The sequence below is a fragment of the Fringilla coelebs genome (assembly GCF_963513975.1).
Source record: "Fringilla coelebs genome assembly, chromosome: 23".
Taxonomy (NCBI): Eukaryota; Metazoa; Chordata; class Aves; order Passeriformes; family Fringillidae; genus Fringilla; species Fringilla coelebs.
In genome coordinates this window covers 5,188,243-5,204,955 of record NC_140049.1, presented here as the reverse complement: position 1 = coordinate 5,204,955, position 16,713 = coordinate 5,188,243, and the positions used below count along the sequence as shown (strand labels likewise).

Sequence of the window (16,713 nt, the reverse complement as noted above, 5' to 3'; positions counted from 1 at the left end):
AGCATAAGTAATCCAATAGACAAGAAATAAAAAGAGATGGAATTTCATTTATGCAATGAATTTACATCACTTGGTCCTTGCCCATGTGCCTCTTGCTCATGGGAAAGTTCCTGGGGCAGCATCAGCCCCTCTGGGAGCCCCTGTGAGGCCAGGGCCACTTCACCCCTTATCCCCACACACGCCTGGGCTTCCCCCAGCTCTGCCCCCACATGGCTCAGCCACATCCCAAGCCCTCTCCCAAAGGGAATTTCCATCCCCTCTGTCCCCATGGCCAACCTGCCCCAGCCCTGCTTTGCCCCTTTTACCCCTCCCCTGAGGTAACTGCACCTACCAAACCCTGCTGTGCCCCCCAGCCAGGGAAGAACCCCAAAGCAGCCCAAGGGGTTAGGGAGGCTGGTCAGACCAGCCAGGAGGCTGAAGGAACACCCCAGGATCTGGCCCTCCATGAGCATTCACCCTGAGGAGTCCTGGAACCCCATTTCATTAAAAGGGGGGTCGAGATGTTTGGATTCAGTTATTATACTCAGTCTCTCAATGGAAATCAATGTGGATTGAACTACAGTGGGGATCTGAAGAGTAGAAAGGTGTGGCAATCTAAAAATAGTGTAAACTGTTGTTCTGGGTCACGTCAAAACATCATATTCCAGGAAAACTGGAGCAACTGTGGAAGAATATGGAATAATGATTGGAAAGGAGTAACCTTTCTGCCGAACAGAAACAGGTTTTTTCCCTCTAAAATAAAAAATAAAATTGAGTTTTGAAAGGAAAGGTCAGAAAAATTTATTCCAAAATGCTGAAATAAACAATTTGAGCCTTTCTGGAACAGCATGTTTCCTTTTGAAGGTGAGATAAAAAAAAATCAGAGGAAGTTTTTTCCTTCATTGGCATCAATTCTTCCTTCTTGTGTATTCCACACAGAACCTGCTGCCTTTGATCTCTACCCAGAGGTGCTTTCAGCCCCTCTGAAAACCCATTTTGCAGTCACTTCTTCCCACCCCTGCCTCCCATTGACTGCAGCAGCTTTGGCTGGACCAACACAGCCTGCCTCCCCTTTGGGGCAGCCAGCAGCCCCAGAGCAGCTCGTGTCACCTTGCAGCCGTGTCACCCCAAGCCACCACCCCACAGAGCCCTCGGGGCTGCAGGAAGGGCTCCAAGTGCTCCTTACCAGGCTGGAGTTGGCAATGTTGGTGTCATCCTCGGGCATGGGCAGGTAGATGGCCAGAGCGACACAGTTGGCAAAGATGGTGAGGAGGATGATGATCTCGAAGGGCCTAAGAGGAAGCGTTAAGGAGTGCAGACAGGAAAGAAAAAGCAGAATAACCCCACCCCTGCCCTGCCCTGCCCTGTCCTGCTGGGTGGGTGTGGAGAGCCAACCCCCCCATGGGGGCAGAGCACAGAGAGAGCAGCCAGACCTCAGCACATCCTCAGGGGCTGCAGGGCCAGGACACTGGGGTCAGCTTTGACACGGGACAAAGGGATGGGAGAGCTGGCAACTTCCCCCTCCTCATCCTTCAGTGAACCACCCCAAAGGGCCAGGAGCCTTTTGCAGAATGTAGACACTGAACCTGTGGAAGAGGTTTTACAGTGACACCTGTGAGCAACAGAGAAGTTTGAGAAGAGGATCTATGTTTACCCCTGAAAGAATTTTCTACCATAGAAACCAAGAAAGAAGATAAATAAGAGAAACCTTCAACTGCCTATTCCAATGAGCACTTTGTCTCTCATGACCAATGAGTAAACCTATGAGTTTTGTAAGAATGCATAAAAAGCATGCATGCTAGAATAAAAACAGTTTGAAGCCTTCTGAAAATGGAGTGTGTTGCTCTGTATTGTCTCTGTCTCAGCCATGACACAAACCCAAGCATCCCCCCCGGAGCAGGCAGACCCCAGCTCCCTCTGCACTTGGCATCCATGAGGGAGACTCCTGAAGGTATCTAGGGGCAAGGCAGCTCATCCAGGGGCTCCTGTGGCAGAACAGCCCCAGGTGTCCTCACAGCTGTGGTGGCCCAGGACAGGCAGTACTGCTGTGACTGTCCCCAGCAGTGAGCACAGCACTCAGCCTGAGGGCTGTCCCACCCCCTTCAAGGTAGAAATTGTGCTGTGTGGGCCCCATAACACCTCAGAATGACAGGGGTGACTTTACTATATCCCATGAAGACCCTGGGACAGATGCTTTGTCATTCCCAGGCTTCTGCTGCTGTCACTGCTTTGTTGGGCCTTGAAACCTCTTGGACAAGATTCAGCTTTCACCTTCCTGAAACCTCCAAAGAGCTCAGGGCCTCATTTGCAGCCAGGCTCTCCCTCCAGGGATCCCCACTCTCTGTTTCCCCAGCATTCTCCCTTGAGGGCTGCCTTGGGCTCTGGTGCCCACGCCACTGTCCAGCCCAGCATTTCAGAACAAGGGGCACCATGCCATCCACAGCAGCCTGAGCGCTGCCAGCTGTGTCCTGGGCTCATCACAGCCTTTGTTTCCTTTTCTGAACCTTTCTATCCATCAACCTGATGACACTTTAAAAACTGAAGTCAGCTGGGAAAGCTGCTCCCGTTTGTGTCCAGGTAATGAGGCAGAGCCCAGGGCCTGGAGCTTCCCTGCCTGCTCGGGCAGGGTAAGACAAGCCCTCCTTGAAGGGTGACCTCCACTGGAGCTCCTGTAACTGGAGCTGAAATCCACTTGCTGCCTGTGATTCTGGCAGAGTTATGAGGCAGAAATGCAGTGGCACAGATTGAACCAAAAACCAAACATGTGGATAATGGGGTACAGTGTCTCTGCCTCCTGCCACTGACACAGAGCCTCAGCATCCTCCTCATCTCCTTGTCTTGCAATCTGACTTTTTTCTGTCCAGCAGGCTCCCATCACACAGCATCCAAAGGTCCCCACATCTGCCTTGCAGCAGGAATTAGGCCTCTGTGTCTTGCAGCTCTGTGGTCCTCCAGGGTGCCCAGAATCCTCACCCATCTGCCTTGAAGTTCTCCTGGCTACAGAATGACCTGAAATACCAGGGTGGTGTCACAAAGCGAGACATGTCCCAACAACCATCAGGCTGTAGGACTGCCTAGTACACAACACCCAGTAAACTGCAGAACATTCAATTTCCTTGTTCTAATGAACATGTTTCTTGAGATGTGAGCAAATTTCAGCACAAAACAACCTCTGCCTCAAGTCAGCCTTTCACCCACCCTGGGCTGAGTGGAGTGATGCTGCCTTCCCTTCAATTCCTTGAAAAACACCCTGGCCCACCCCTGTGGCCCAGCTTTGTGCTCTGGCAGCAGCAGCCACACAGCAGTGATGGGCCCAGGGAACAGGGACCCATACTGCCACACAGAACCAACAGCCCAGGTGTGGCAGTCATATTTTCTGGAAAAATCCCTTTGCCCAGGGAAGCTCCTGGGAAGCTGAGAAGCCTCAGAGAAAAAGGAAAACAATATTGTCTCATTTGCTTCTCCTGTGTTTTACTGCTTTGGAATGTAGTTGGAGATTGTTTATCCAACAGGTAGATGTTCCATTGGTTTCATGTGAATTGTTTTGACTTATTGGCCAATTGGGGCTGAGCTGTGTCAGGACTCTGAAGAGAGAGTCATGAGTTTTTCAGTAGTATCTTTTAGCCTCCTGTCTGTATCCTTTCTGTATTCTTTAGTATAGTTTAGTTTAGTATTCTTTTATATAACAATTTCATAAAATGATAAATTAGCCTTCTGATAACATGGAGTCAGATCCATCATTCCTTCCAACAACGGGGGTCCCAGAATATACCACACCCAGGTACCCCCACACAAGAGGGCCACAGCTAATCTCCCCTTGGCAGCCTGCATGGCCCTGCAGACCATAATAACCCAGAGGAACTGGAACGACCCGACCCTGTCACATACCCTGATCCCTGAGTGAGGGCAGCCAGGTGCAGCTGGGTATAAATACAGGCAGGCACTGCAGAAACCTGATTCCCTGGATCGTTTGTCCTGCACAGGTCAGAGCCACCTGCACATGCCACCCTGCTGGGGGGCACCCACTCGTCCCCTGTGGTGTTGTGAGGTCCCCAGGACGAGGTGAGAGATGAGAATTTGACTCCATGTTCTTAGAAGGCTGAATATTATATTATATTATATTATATTATATTATATTATATTATATTATATTATATTATATTATATTATATTATATTATATATACTATATTATAGAGATATTATACTATATTGTATTAAATAGACATTATACTAAAGAGATATTAAAAGAATATTATATTATATTATACTACATAAAAGATGTATAGTAAAGAAAATCTTGTGACTGTCTCTCGACAGTCAGGTACAGTTTTTTTAATTGATTAAGGAAATAAAATAATCTTTAGTAGAATTTAATTACTAATTTTCTTTAGGTAAATTATTTTCTTAACACATTTTACATGTGCAAAAACAACAGGAGCAGAGAATAGAGATAAGAATTCTTTTCTCTTTTTCTCTCTGTGTTTCTCCAGGAAAAATCCTGTGAGACAATTACGTCTCTCTCTGTTCAGAGCATGTGAATGCCACACCTCCCCTGCCACTCAGGCACACACACAAGTTTCCTCCTTTCTCAGTGCCCGTTTAGGACACAGGCACAGTTCCCTTCTGTGCCCACAGAACCATCATTTCTCTTGCCAGAGACACAGAAAATGAGAACTGCCCAATTTTGGCTCTGCTCCCACGTCCTGGAGGACAGAGAGTCCCCTTGCAGTGAAGGAATGAGGTCTCAAACTCCAGCAGCACCAGAGCTGTGAGCATGCCCTCATGCCTGCCAACAGGGCTTTGGACAAAGCAGCATCTCTGGGCATGGTTTTGGTGTCCCCACAGCAACACAGCCAGCCTGAGGTGACCAAGCCACCTCGCAGAGTAAAGCCTGGACAGGAGCCAGGCCAATCTTGCCAAGGCCAGGAACACTCAGATAAGGTTCAGCAACTAAAATGAGAAAAGATGTGGCAGAAAAACTCGATTCTATTGCCCAGTCCATCATTTTTGCTAGAGCCCAAATGTTTTGCTGAAATCAAAGTGAAGTATTTCATCTCCTGCTCTCTTCCTTTACATAAAACATTGGTGAACAAAGTGCTAGTTCCTGGATGCATGGCAGAAACATGACATCTTGGTATTTCTGAGCTGCAATGCCCCAGTGAAAAGGTCAAAAAGCAACACCCAAACTACAACACTAAGCCACAGGCACAAAGAAAGACTATCCCTCTGACAATATCACCCACAGAAAGCCTTCACCTGTGACAGCAGTACCAGGGAGGGATGGGAAAGGGAGCTGAGAGGACAATGGTGTCAGCAAGGATTTGGGGGAGGCCCCCCACCAGGGCAGAGCACAGCTGTGAGATCAGACTGTGATACACACAAAGAGCCATCCCAAACAACTCACCAGGGTCTTGCTACCACCCCCAAACCTCCAGAGTATCACACTGTCCCCAGCCTGACCCCATTTCCCCCCTGGATGGGCACTGTGCCCCTCCTGCCACACCAAACCCCCTCCCCTCTCAGCAGTCTGTCCCTCCCCAGCACACAAAACACATTCACTCCCCCCAGTCCCTTGCCCCAGGCTGTCCCTGCCTGTCCCACCCCACCAAAGGCCTGACCCACTCCCCAGCCCAGCTTTCCCCAGCCAGCACAGCCACTGCCTTTGCCAGGCATCCTGCCGGGCTCCCTGTGCCCCATGGGACAGCACAGGCTCAAACAGGCCGCCAGCTCTCCCCAGCAGCCCTGCCATGCTCCCAGGCACACACACACTGCTCCCAGCCCCTGCAGCCACAGGATACTTCCACTCCACGATGCTGATGCAGGCCTTCCTCAGGGGGTTCTCCAGCGTTAGGCAGAACAGAGCCCTGGGTGGACGAGGAGCTATTGGTGGTACCGGCTTCTTGGATTTCTCCTTCTGTTGCCTCTTCTTCACATCACCCTGGGGCGAAGAGGGCTCCATGGTGTTGCTCCCCTAGCTGTCTGCTCCCCTCCTGCCCTGCAGTGGAGCCCCCTTCCCCAGGTCCCAGCCAGCTGGAGCTCCTCTGGCTCTGTCTCCTCCGTGCAGCAGGGGAGCTGCTGGGGGAGTGGGGGCTGGAGCCTGCACTCGCATGTACAAACACACAAAGCATGAGTTTAAATTTAGATCCCGGCCTGCTCTGGGTGCTGTCCCAGCTCCTGAGGGCCCCTGCAGCTGTTCCCTCTTTACCCAGCACATGGGGAGTTGGGCGAGTGCTTGGCGTGCCACGGGCTGGGCTGGGGGTGGGACAGGCTGCCCGGGCTAGGCACTGTCTCCAACAGAGCAGCACCCGTGTCCCGACTCAGTCTGTCCCCAGGTCCCCACCTGCACCGTGTCCCTGCTCAGCTCTGTCCCCACGTCCCCACCTGCACCGTGTCCCTGCTCAGCTCTGTCCCCACGTCCCCACCTGCACCGTGTCCCTGCTCAGCTCTGTCCCCACGTCCCCACCTGCACCGTGTCCCGGCTCAGTTCTGTCCCCAGGTCCCCACCTGCACCGTGTCCCTGCTCAGCTCTGTCCCCAGGTCCCCACCTGCACCCTGTCCCGGCTCAGCCCTGTCCCCAGGTCCCCACCTGCACCCTGTCCCGGCTCAGCCCTGTCCCCAGGTCTCCACCTGCACCAGGAAGCAGCCAGGCTGCCCGGGGCAATGTGCTTTTGCCGAATCACATCCTGCAGGGTGAGATGGAGAAGCCAGCTCTGGCCAGCTCCCAGGGACAGTTCCCCACCCTCCCTCATGCTATCAGCCCCTCCTCTGCAGGATTTCACCTGCAGCTGGTGCACACCTGGACCATGTGATAGTGGGGCTGCAGGGCCTTCAAGGCTGGGTCCATTTCACTGGCTGGACACCCCAGTCTCAGAGCTCCAGGGAATCATGGTGAGCCCAAAAAGTGCTCAGGCTTGTGATATATGGTCTCCTCGAGCCAGGTCTCTTAAGCTCTTGAAGATCTATATCACACCCAAGATAGCTCAGCTACCTTAGAAAGCATAAAATCAGCAGGATGGCTTCTGTGATAGTGTTGGAAACAAATCAGTTTTAATAAAAGGCAAAATAACAAAACTCTTTACAGAGAAAAACCCAGCCAGATGCAAGAGGTTCTTGCTCCTGGTAAAACACCTCACAAAAGCGATTTGTTTCTTTGTTCTCCTCTTTCTCTAGTAAATTGCTCAGGTGGGACTTTTTAGCTCCTGTCCAATTGGGTTTCCTTAAGTTGAGGTGAAGTTGCCAAAGTCTTGTGAGGTGTCTTTTTACCTAATTGAAGAAACAAACTTCTGGGCTTTTTTCCTTTTTAAGGAGACAAAAGATAGTTTTGTCACTCTGTCAACAAAAGGCACATTACTATAGGCTTGCTTTTCTGGAGGCACAGAGGAAACCCTTGGCTTGTACTAGTCACTTATTGCTCAGCTTTACAGAGGTAAGTCCTGAATGCAGGGTGTGGAGGATGTCTGGGGATGCAGGAACCCAACCAGCCTGGTGATGCCTTGTGAAGGCTGACCTAGAACAGAGAATCTCTAAATAATAAAGTAGGGATTTATTAAGAGGTCTCAAACAGATCCACCTTGGGCAGCACAACCCAAAATGGGCACAAAATGGATGACAGGTCATGGCGTCTCTCACTTTTATAAGTTTTGGTCCATTTGCATACCGGAGTTAATTGTCCAATTACAGCTTTAGCCCATCAAGTCCCATCCTTCTTGTTTTTCTCTCTTCATTCCACGTTGTTTGTGCTCTTGGGCCTGAGATCTGTCCTTGGCCCCCAGCTAGAGAACGAATTGTTTTGTCTACCTGTTCTGTGGAGAGAGTTTACTATCCCCTAATATGAAGCCTAGACTTACACACTAAAACAGAATAGAATCTGAAAAATATAAAAGTTAAAACCTAAGGCATCACTAGGCCAGATTGTGTCCTGCCAAGCCCTGCTGGGCTTGGGAAAGCCTGACTGGATGAATGATAGGGTACCCCTGAGCTGAGGTTATCAGCACATTCCACAGCAGGGGACTGAGGCACCAGAAGTGTTATTCATGGAGGTTTTCTTGGGGTTTTCTACACTGTCAGAAAATTAACTGCAGCAATCTAATGTTCCACAGCAAATGGTATCCTTGTTGTACAGATGTTACAGCTGTTGTGACTGCCCAGCTGTGCCCCACTCCACCCGGGGCACCCCAGGGTGCTGCTCCACCCAGGGCACTGTGCTGCCTTGCTCACGGTTTCCCCTCCTTGCCTCTGCGGGGTCATTCTGCCTGGGAGGGAAATGTCTCACAGGAAATGCTTGCCAGGTGTGCAGCCAGCTGTGCTGGGAGCCAGAAAGGAGTGACTGGGGAGCCCGGGGCAGGGAGAGCAACTCCTGCAGCTGCTGCAGCCAGTTTTGATGTCCTTTGGTGGAGGGTGCCCTCGGTTGTGAAGGGGTTCACAAAATCATGGAATGGCATGGGTTGTAAGGGACCTTACAAATTATCTCATCCTAACCCCGCTGCCATGGCCAAGGACAGCCTCCACTAGGGTTAAATTAGCAACCTGCCCCCTTCTACACCACTCTGCCGTGAAACCAGAGTGAATCATTTCTGCTGCGGGGTCCAGCCCCGTTTCCGTGGGAGGCAGATCCCTCTTCTCACTCAGCCGTCATTTCCCCCTACACTCCAAGCGCAAGCCAGGAGCCCTATTCCCCTGCTGCCGGTGCAGAGGAGCCTGTGCAGGGAGCGCAGGGCGCGGGGCCCATCTAGCGGGGATCTCCAGGACGAACATCTGCCGGGACACCCGGGAACCCGAGCGGGAGGGCGGCCGGGCTCAGCGCATCCCCGCAGCCTCCCTGGGCTCGCACAGCCCTGAGCCGCCCTGAGCCCCGCCGGGAGCTGTTGGCACATGTCGGATTAAGCCCTTTCCTGACCCACAGATGGGGCAACTGAGGGGCGTTTTAAAAACTTTTATTCTATTTTCAGTCTCATGAGAAGGGTGAGACAATGAGATATTATAATTCCTGACTTCACTATCAGAAGCCAGCTATTTCCTAATTACAATACACTATAAGTGTTTCTTGGCCTATCAGCTTTTGCCACACTATACTGCAAATGCTTTAAAGCCAATTATCTGAAATTATTCTTCGTGGGTCCTACTACAATGCATCTTTCATTGTTCTATTTCTCCGAAGTATCTAGTCTTATTCACAAAACCATCCTTTGAAACTTATTTCTAGTTCCATTTCTCTCATGTCTGTCCTATTCCATGGCATTTCTCAGTCAGCATTTCTTATCTCAAGGTTTGCATACAGATGCACACTGTGTGAGCCTTCTGTCAGGTTTTCTAATTTCTAACTGGCACAGGGCACTAAACCCGACCCGGCACGGCTCCAGCACCCACGGGACAGTGCTCTGCCCGTCGGAGCCGCTCCCTACCTGCCCTGCAGAGAGAGACTCCTTCCTTGTGGAAGCTCCTCACAGCCGCTCTCCTCTTCCTCGCACACTTCTGGGCCTGCATGTCCCTCTCCCGTTCCCTCCCGCACCGGCACGGCCGTGGGAAGGGTCGCAGAGAGGTGGGTTGGGATGGGGGCTCGACTTCCGCAGGAGCATCTCCTGCCTCCGTGCCGTGCCGTGCCGAGCCGAGCCGTGCCAAGCCAAAAGCTGCCGTAGCCGCTCCCCGGGCCGCTGTGCCGCTCGCCCGCCGCCGCTGCCGGCCCCACTCCCGCCCCTCTCCGGCCCCGCAGCTCCGCCCGCCCTCGCTCCCGGAGCTGCTGCGGTGCCGGGCGGTTCCGTCCCCGCACGGGGACTTGTCCCCGGGAGCGGAGCAGGACCTCGGGCCGCCTCTGGGTGCGAGGTGGCGCGGACAGCGAGTGCCGGTGCCCGCAATGGGGAGATGCTGGGAGAGCTGCCGGGCCGGCAGAGGCGCTGGGCCGGCTGTGCAGCCGTGTGCGTGCACGGACCTGCACGCGTGTGCGGGTGTAGGTGTGTGTGTGTGTGTTTTTCCACCCAAGAACTGAGGGATGATTAGCCAGAGGGGAGCAGGATGAGGCTCTGGTGTTGCTGGTGTTCCTGTCCTCATCTCTTCGGCCAGACACACGTGGGTGTGATAGGTGAGGAATGCCATGGGTGACTCTCACAATTAAAAGGCAAATATGTAAATATGTTAAGAGAAGTTTTATAGTTATGTTTTACAACCCCCTTGCGTTGTTATCAAGGAGTGACCTGGGTTTGGGACATTGGGGAGGGTTGTCTCGTTACTATGGCAACAGCTGACCTTCAATCAGGATTTAAGGAAGTGATCTCCACCACTGGACAGCAAAGGAGTGGGACAGAACTTTGCAGGGGCTGAAGGGTTAAAAGCTGAAACCTCCATTGTGTGGATGAGCACATGGTGGGAAAAATCCTTTGCTCCCAGTGCTGTAGTATTTTCTCTATCCAGTCTTCTGTTGTATTTTTGATAACATTTATTAAAACCTTTTGAATTTTTTGGAAGTGAGTATCGATTCTCATATGGGTATGTCCATGCCCGTACGTGCACACATGTCTGTACAGTTGTGTGTGCCCACTGGTGTCACCAGTGAATGGTTTGGGCACTCAGAGATACTGGCAAAAAGCAGATTTTAATGCAAATTTGTGAAAGTGCGACTTAAGGGAGTTGAATTATGATGTTCAGCCTGTTGCTGGCTACATGGCTGAAGTATGTGTAGGAAAACCAGACTGGAATCCATTTAGGATTATTTACATCAAGGGGATTTTACATTGACTGAGGATGCAAAAGGGCGAGGGTACAAAAAATATAAGGGTGAAAAGGGTTTAGCAGCACTCAATCATGGACTGGTTTAACAATTAAACATTCAATAGCATTTGCTACATTTTAACAGTGACTTAGTAACAGACTCGTGATAAAAGCATTGATAGCAGAATCAAGTCACTCACATTCAGAGGTGTGTACAACTGTACTGATCTGTGCAGAGGAACCTGCCAAAAATTCCCCTTAGGTTCAGTGAAATATGTCACACCCCTTAGTGATTCTCAAAGGTGGGGATTGCACCTTGAGGGGTGTCAGGGCTGGGGGTTAATAAGGGAACCAAAGAAAGAAGACCAAATCAGCATTGAAGGCAAAGGGATCAACAACCAATAGGAGATAAAATACTAAGAATTGTGTCATTTAGGACCAATGAGCAAGGATTTCTTTGGGGCTTTGTATGTATAAATGTGTGAGAATTCTGCTAAAGAGGCACGTGTGACAGAATGAATTTCACTGCACAACCCAGGCACGTGTGGATTAAATCATTTCTGTTGCACATCCTGGCCAGGATAAAGTCATGCCTAAATTCTCTTTCCTATCACATCTTCCCTATCAATTCCAAGTTTTCATAATCTGGCCATAACCCAGATTGGGAACAATGGTACCATTCTACTCAAGTTAGAACTCAGGTAAATGATTTACCAAGGCTAACAGGGATAACTGTTAGCAGTTATCCTTTGTTATCCACCTTGGTAGGTCACTGAAGACTCCTGCTGTTGGAACCCTGGCTACTGCTGAGAATTTCAGACTTTCTGTGCTGCCAGGCACTGACCCCCAAGAGAACTCTGCATTTGACCTGAGGCAGTGGAGAAGCTTCCAAAATGGAATGACAGAACTGGGATTGTGGGTGTGGAGTTTGGGTAGAGCTGTCACGTAAAGCCAGGATATGCTAAGGGTTATAAATGAATACTCCAATTTAATAATTAAGGAAATGTATTAAATAATCAAAGTATAAATTTGGAAAAAGCCACTAGCGGTTCGACTCTGAGCCAGGTGATCAGAGTCAGGGAGACTCAGGATTTGGCCTCTATCACACCAAAGTCCCCATGGTTCTCCAAAATGTCATTTCTAAGGGGTCTGTTTTATACAGTCTTTTGGGCTCTGGAAGGAGCTCTTCTTTAGCATATTTTAGCATATTATTGTAGTTTTTCTTTCTTGCTGCTGCATTTCCCGGTACCGGTGGATAATTGCTGGAATCCTGTCAGGTGAAAACTTTCTGGCATAAACTTCTGATGATGCCTATCAAATGCCTCCTGCTGGGGTCTTGTGAGATGGAAAGAAATCCCTTGAAATATACAACCCTGCAGACGGTGTCCCCCTGGTGTTGGAATCTCCATTCTTATCTTGTAGCCTATTACTGGCTTTGTATACAAAATGCTGTGGTTTTAATTTCCTTTAGCACAAATTATTTTATAACGTATGTCACACTAAGGGAGATGGGGTTGAGTGCCATTCCCAGTGAGGCTGGGTGTTGGAAAGGTCCCAGTTCTTGCAAGCAACGTCTCACCCATGGTAAGAAGAAGCAGTGCAGGACAAAATCTGCACAGTGGCAGCAAACCCTCTGGGCAGCAACAGCCCAGCACCAAAACCCCACCTGTCTCCACTGTGATCCCAAGAGAGAGCATGAGAGAGCTGAGCTTCACCCCCATCCCCCAGCCAAAACCTTGCAGCATCTCTGCCCTTCCCAAGAGAAACCCCCCAGCTAAGAGACTGTAGCAAACTGCACCCCTTTCCTGGCCACCTTGCCCACATTTTTTGTCTCACTTGCAGATCTGTGTCTCAGTTTGAGAGTTACCCCAGGACAATCTGTGTTCTCATCTCTTAGGCAACAAATGGGAGAAAAATTCCATGAGAGAAAGAAAATAAAAAGGAAAAACCCTAACCTCCAACACTGCGGAAGAGGGACTTCAGCCATCTAAACAAGCATGCCTTTAATGGTTGGTTTATACATTCACACAAGACATGAGTTTAAGCATCCCTTTATTTCATAAGCACCAAAGAAGTCATGGCTCCCCTAGCAGCAGCAGAAAGCACATGAAGCAGTAAACAGGTTTTTTCAGTGTTAGCACCTTTCATTCATGCACTGTTTCTGAATCCAGCTTTCATTTGGAAAAAGGACTTGTAAACTAAACAGCAAAACATTTCCCCTCCCTAACAGCCTTTCGAACCCCATCGTTTCCTCACAGAGATTCTGCCTGCACTCTGGGCTGTTTGACTTCCTCAAAGAATGAGAAGAAATGCTGTATTTCCTCAGGCCAGATGCCCAAATGTTTCAGTGCCCTATCCCTCATACCAGCCAGAGGCAGATGATCTGATAAATTTAAGGAGCAATGTCAGGTTTCAGCATAGTTTTCTCTCTCTGTCAGTGGTCTGTCTTAATCAGTGACTGCCTTAGTCATAAGGCAACATAATTGTGCATGACTTACACATTGTTCATGAAATTTTTGTATTTTCTCACTACAGACACACCAATAAGAATGGGCAAAAAAATAAAGGGGAAGGAGAAGAGGAGGAAGGGAGGGGGTGAAGGAGAACAGAGAAAGAAACAAAAGGAGAAGGAACCCTAAATGTTGCTAAACCCTGTTAGGGCAACAAAATCTTGAGTCAGGATTATGGAAGTAAATCAAGGCTGAAACTCCATCTGCAGTGGCTTATTGCCACACCTGTTTTTATTAAGTTGTGAGCTGTAAGTTCTCTGTTTGCATTGCAGCAGTGTGAAAGCCTCCAGAGTTAGCACTAGCCAGTACCCACTCTCTCTTAGTAATATACTGCTTTTAATTCCCCACACCCATGCATTTCCCTGGCCTCCTCTCCAAACGCTGTCATTCTCCACCTCTGGTGGTCCTGAGGAAACAATCAACACCTGTGCAGCGATTCAGCAACCCCTGACAAAGGAACTCAGGTCTCTGCCCCGGCAATGGTTTTTCCAGCCATACCTGAAAAAACAAATGCATTCTGTAATTTGAGGAGTTAGATTATGATTGAATTGGTTATGAAAACAGAGTTGGTTATTCTTTGAGAGTCTTGGTTGAAGACTCTCAGTGATCCCTCTGAAAGACACGAATAAATGAAAATTATTGTGAGCTCAATCTAAGCGAGCTGGGGGAAGGGGAAGAGAACCAACAGGAGAGCTCTGGGAGAGGAGGGAAGTTTAGGGACTCAGAGCAGATGCTGCGAGGCAGGATTCCTATCTTCTCCTTTCAGCTTTAGGAGAAGGACTGTGCTAAACTGCACCAAATCCAGCTTCCCATCCATTGATCCCCCTGCCTCCCTCAGTGAGTAGCAGGACTGTCTTTGATCTGCTCTTCCCCAGCGTCCCCTGCCAATATCCTTACCAGGGGCTGAGGCCATGAGCCTCCCGGGCAATCTTTTTGGCACACCGAATGTCATCCTCAATATTATCATCTTGCAGTTCTGTAGAGAAGGGAGAAAAGATCAGTGTGGAGGAAAGCAGGGCAGAGGAAGAGCAGGACAGACTGGAAGAAGGAAAGGTGTCCATCAGGAAGGAAGGGTAGTTGGGACACTGAGAAGATGGATGGAGGAAGGACAGACAGAAATGCCTGGAACAGCTGCTAGGCAGGTATTATGGACAGAGCAAGTGCTTTCATGGAATGAACAAAGAAAGGTTCTTTGCTCTGTCCTACCACTTACTTGAGCAACTGATGTGGCAGGCATTACTGGAGCCAGGGGTCCTGCCATCATCGCACCAGTACTTGCTGTTGATCTGGAAGATGCCATAGTCCCTGCTGGGACCATTGTCATTGTATGCTTTTGTGTTATAGCCACTCTCATATTTCACCAGGCACATCCCTGCAGGAGGAAGAGAGATCCCAGAGGAGAACATTAAGGAATGCTGAGGGTAAATAAGGGGAAAGATATGAAAGTATCCAGGATGAATGAAGTGCTGGAGAAGTAATTAAACTGGTGATATCATAACCTTGAGAGTTGGATGGGTAAATTCTTGGAAGGACAAAGCTCTAGATGCATATTTGCTGTGTGAATTATAGAAGGGAGCACGGAAGGGGATGAGGAAAAGATGAAGTCAAAGAAATGGAGGGACAGAATAGTACTGCTGGAAGATCAGAAACAAGAGAGGGACAAAGGTGGTACAGGCAGAGAGCTGGAGCAGCTCATTATACTCACAGTCAGCAACAGTTGTGCCCTCGAAGCCCTGAAAGCCATTCCGACGTAGGATCTTCACCATCTCACATCTGGAAATTATTTTTCCCTGGGTGCCTGGCAGAGCCAGGCCAATGAAAACAAGAAGAAAGCCAAGGAAGAGCATTGACTTTCTCATCTTGCAGTCCACAGCAAGATGTGCCAAAGCAGCTTGAGCTGCCTGTCTGCCAGGACTGCCAGCAATGCCAGCCTTTTATTTGTGCTCCCAGGAGGAGGATCAGCTGGTTGAGCAAGCATATCTGGGAAGTCTGGGCAGTCTTTACAGTAACAAGCCAATAAGGAAGTGGGCCAAACTCCAAAACAAACTCCAAAACAAACTCCAAAATTCCTGGAAGGTGCCAGTACCTATTTCGCTGGTCCTTCAAGACTGGGGCATATGTTTTATGTTTTCCCCAGACACCCCAGAAATCCTCAGTTGGATATTATTGCAAATGTCATGGCTGTAGTTCCCTTATGTGAGTGTCATGGTTCAACACCAGCAGTCTGATAAATCACTCAATCTCTCCCACCCTGATGGGTTGGGAAAGGTAAAAGTTAGAAAATTTGTGGGTTGGGATACAGGCAGATTAATGGGGAAAGAAAAAGCCACACATGCAAGAAAAAGCAAAATAAAGAGGAAACACACTCCTTCCCATTGGCAGGAAGATGTTCAGCCACCTCCAGGAAACCAGGCTCCACCACATTAGCAGTGGTTCAGGAAGATAGACACCATCACTCCAATCATCCCCCTCCTTCCTTCTTCTTCCTTCAGGTTTATACTTCGAGCACGACACTACTCTTGATCTGGGATATGCCATGCTCAGTGGGGATCAGCTGTCTTGGCTGCATCCCACATGATGGTCTAGGAATAATATTCCCCAATTTAGTAATCCCATTAAAAAGTCTACAAGCTGCTCCCATCACCTTCTCCAATCCTAGGTTGAGATAAAAAGAATTTACTGGGAATGGCAATGAGTTAAGAATCAACCATGAAAAATGTCCTTGAATAGAACCTCCTGCAAAGGAGGTGAAGAAGGGGTAGCCACGTTTATATTCTTAATTCGTCTTCCTCCTATCCCTTGTAAAGTTTCTGAACAATAAACTACATACAACAGAAAGAAACCTGATTTATTATGTTTTTGTTTGCATGGGCTGTATTTTACAAGCCAGGGCTGATCACTGGACATTAACTTCATTGGTCACTATCTCAAGATTGTCACTACCTCAAGTGGTCACTACCACTACATTGACTGCCTTTGACATCAGTTTTCTTTCTCCTACTGTATGCATCAAAAAGCTCAAGAAAATAAGGATAAGAAAAAAATCTTAAAAGGTAAAAATAAAAAGAGGAATGGTTATCAAAGACATAAAGCTAAGAAGATATGGCACAGCTGAGTAACAGGAGTCTCTCATATTGCTGTGTCTGATGAAGAAATAGCAAAAGATGACTGTGCTGGGTGTGGCTGAGGTAATTTCCCTCCCAGTGGCTGGCATGGGGCTGTATTTTGGATTTGTGCTGAATGTAGGGATGATAATGGAGATGTTTTTGTTATTGCTGAGCAGTGCTCACACAGAGCCAAGGCCTTTTCTGCTGTTCATACTGCCAGGCTGGCCAGGGGGCTGGGGGTGTGTGGGGAGCTGGGAGGAGACACAGCTGGGACAGATGACCCAAAGTGATCAAAGGCATGTTCCAGGCCATAGGACATCATGCTCAGTATATAAAGTGGGGGTAGAAGGAAGGAGGGGAGGGATGTTTGGAGTGATGGTGTTTGTCTTCCCAAGTCACTGTTACATGTCCTGG

The 16,713-nt window shown here is 49.1% G+C and overlaps 2 protein-coding genes across 2 annotated transcripts in view; both read right to left on the bottom strand.

The window, feature by feature from the left end:
• Nucleotides 1-5,940, bottom strand: part of CACNA1S (calcium voltage-gated channel subunit alpha1 S) — a gene marked incomplete at both ends in the record, with an annotated part of 58,355 nt that extends 52,415 nt beyond the window's left edge. The window contains 2 exons of the mRNA XM_084220743.1: nucleotides 1,166-1,271; nucleotides 5,780-5,940. Coding sequence (XP_084076869.1) covers nucleotides 1,166-1,271; nucleotides 5,780-5,940 — 267 coding nt within the window. The remainder of the gene's footprint in view (nucleotides 1-1,165; nucleotides 1,272-5,779) is intronic.
• Nucleotides 5,941-12,809: 6,869 nt separating this feature from the next.
• Nucleotides 12,810-15,060, bottom strand: LOC311162275 (lysozyme C-like). Its single transcript, XM_084220545.1, has 4 exons — nucleotides 14,898-15,060; nucleotides 14,406-14,564; nucleotides 14,090-14,168; nucleotides 12,810-13,690 (listed from the first exon to the last, which is right to left on the bottom strand). Exons 1-4 carry the CDS (start codon nucleotides 15,049-15,051, stop codon nucleotides 13,630-13,632), a joined length of 453 nt encoding a protein of 150 aa, XP_084076671.1. The 5' UTR covers nucleotides 15,052-15,060; the 3' UTR covers nucleotides 12,810-13,629.
• Nucleotides 15,061-16,713: the final 1,653 nt, after the last annotated feature.

Excerpts from the sequence above, each read along its gene's own strand:
- LOC311162275 (XM_084220545.1), bottom strand. The coding sequence starts at position 15,051 with ATGAGAAAGTCAATGCTCTTCCTTGGCTTTCTTCTTGTTTTCATTGGC. Across the intron at positions 14,565-14,897 it reads GGGCACAACTGTTGCTGACT|GGATGTGCCTGGTGAAATAT; the intron begins GTGAGTATAATG and ends TTCCTCCTGCAG. Across the intron at positions 14,169-14,405 it reads CTGCCACATCAGTTGCTCAA|AACTGCAAGATGATAATATT; the intron begins GTAAGTGGTAGG and ends CCTTCTCTACAG.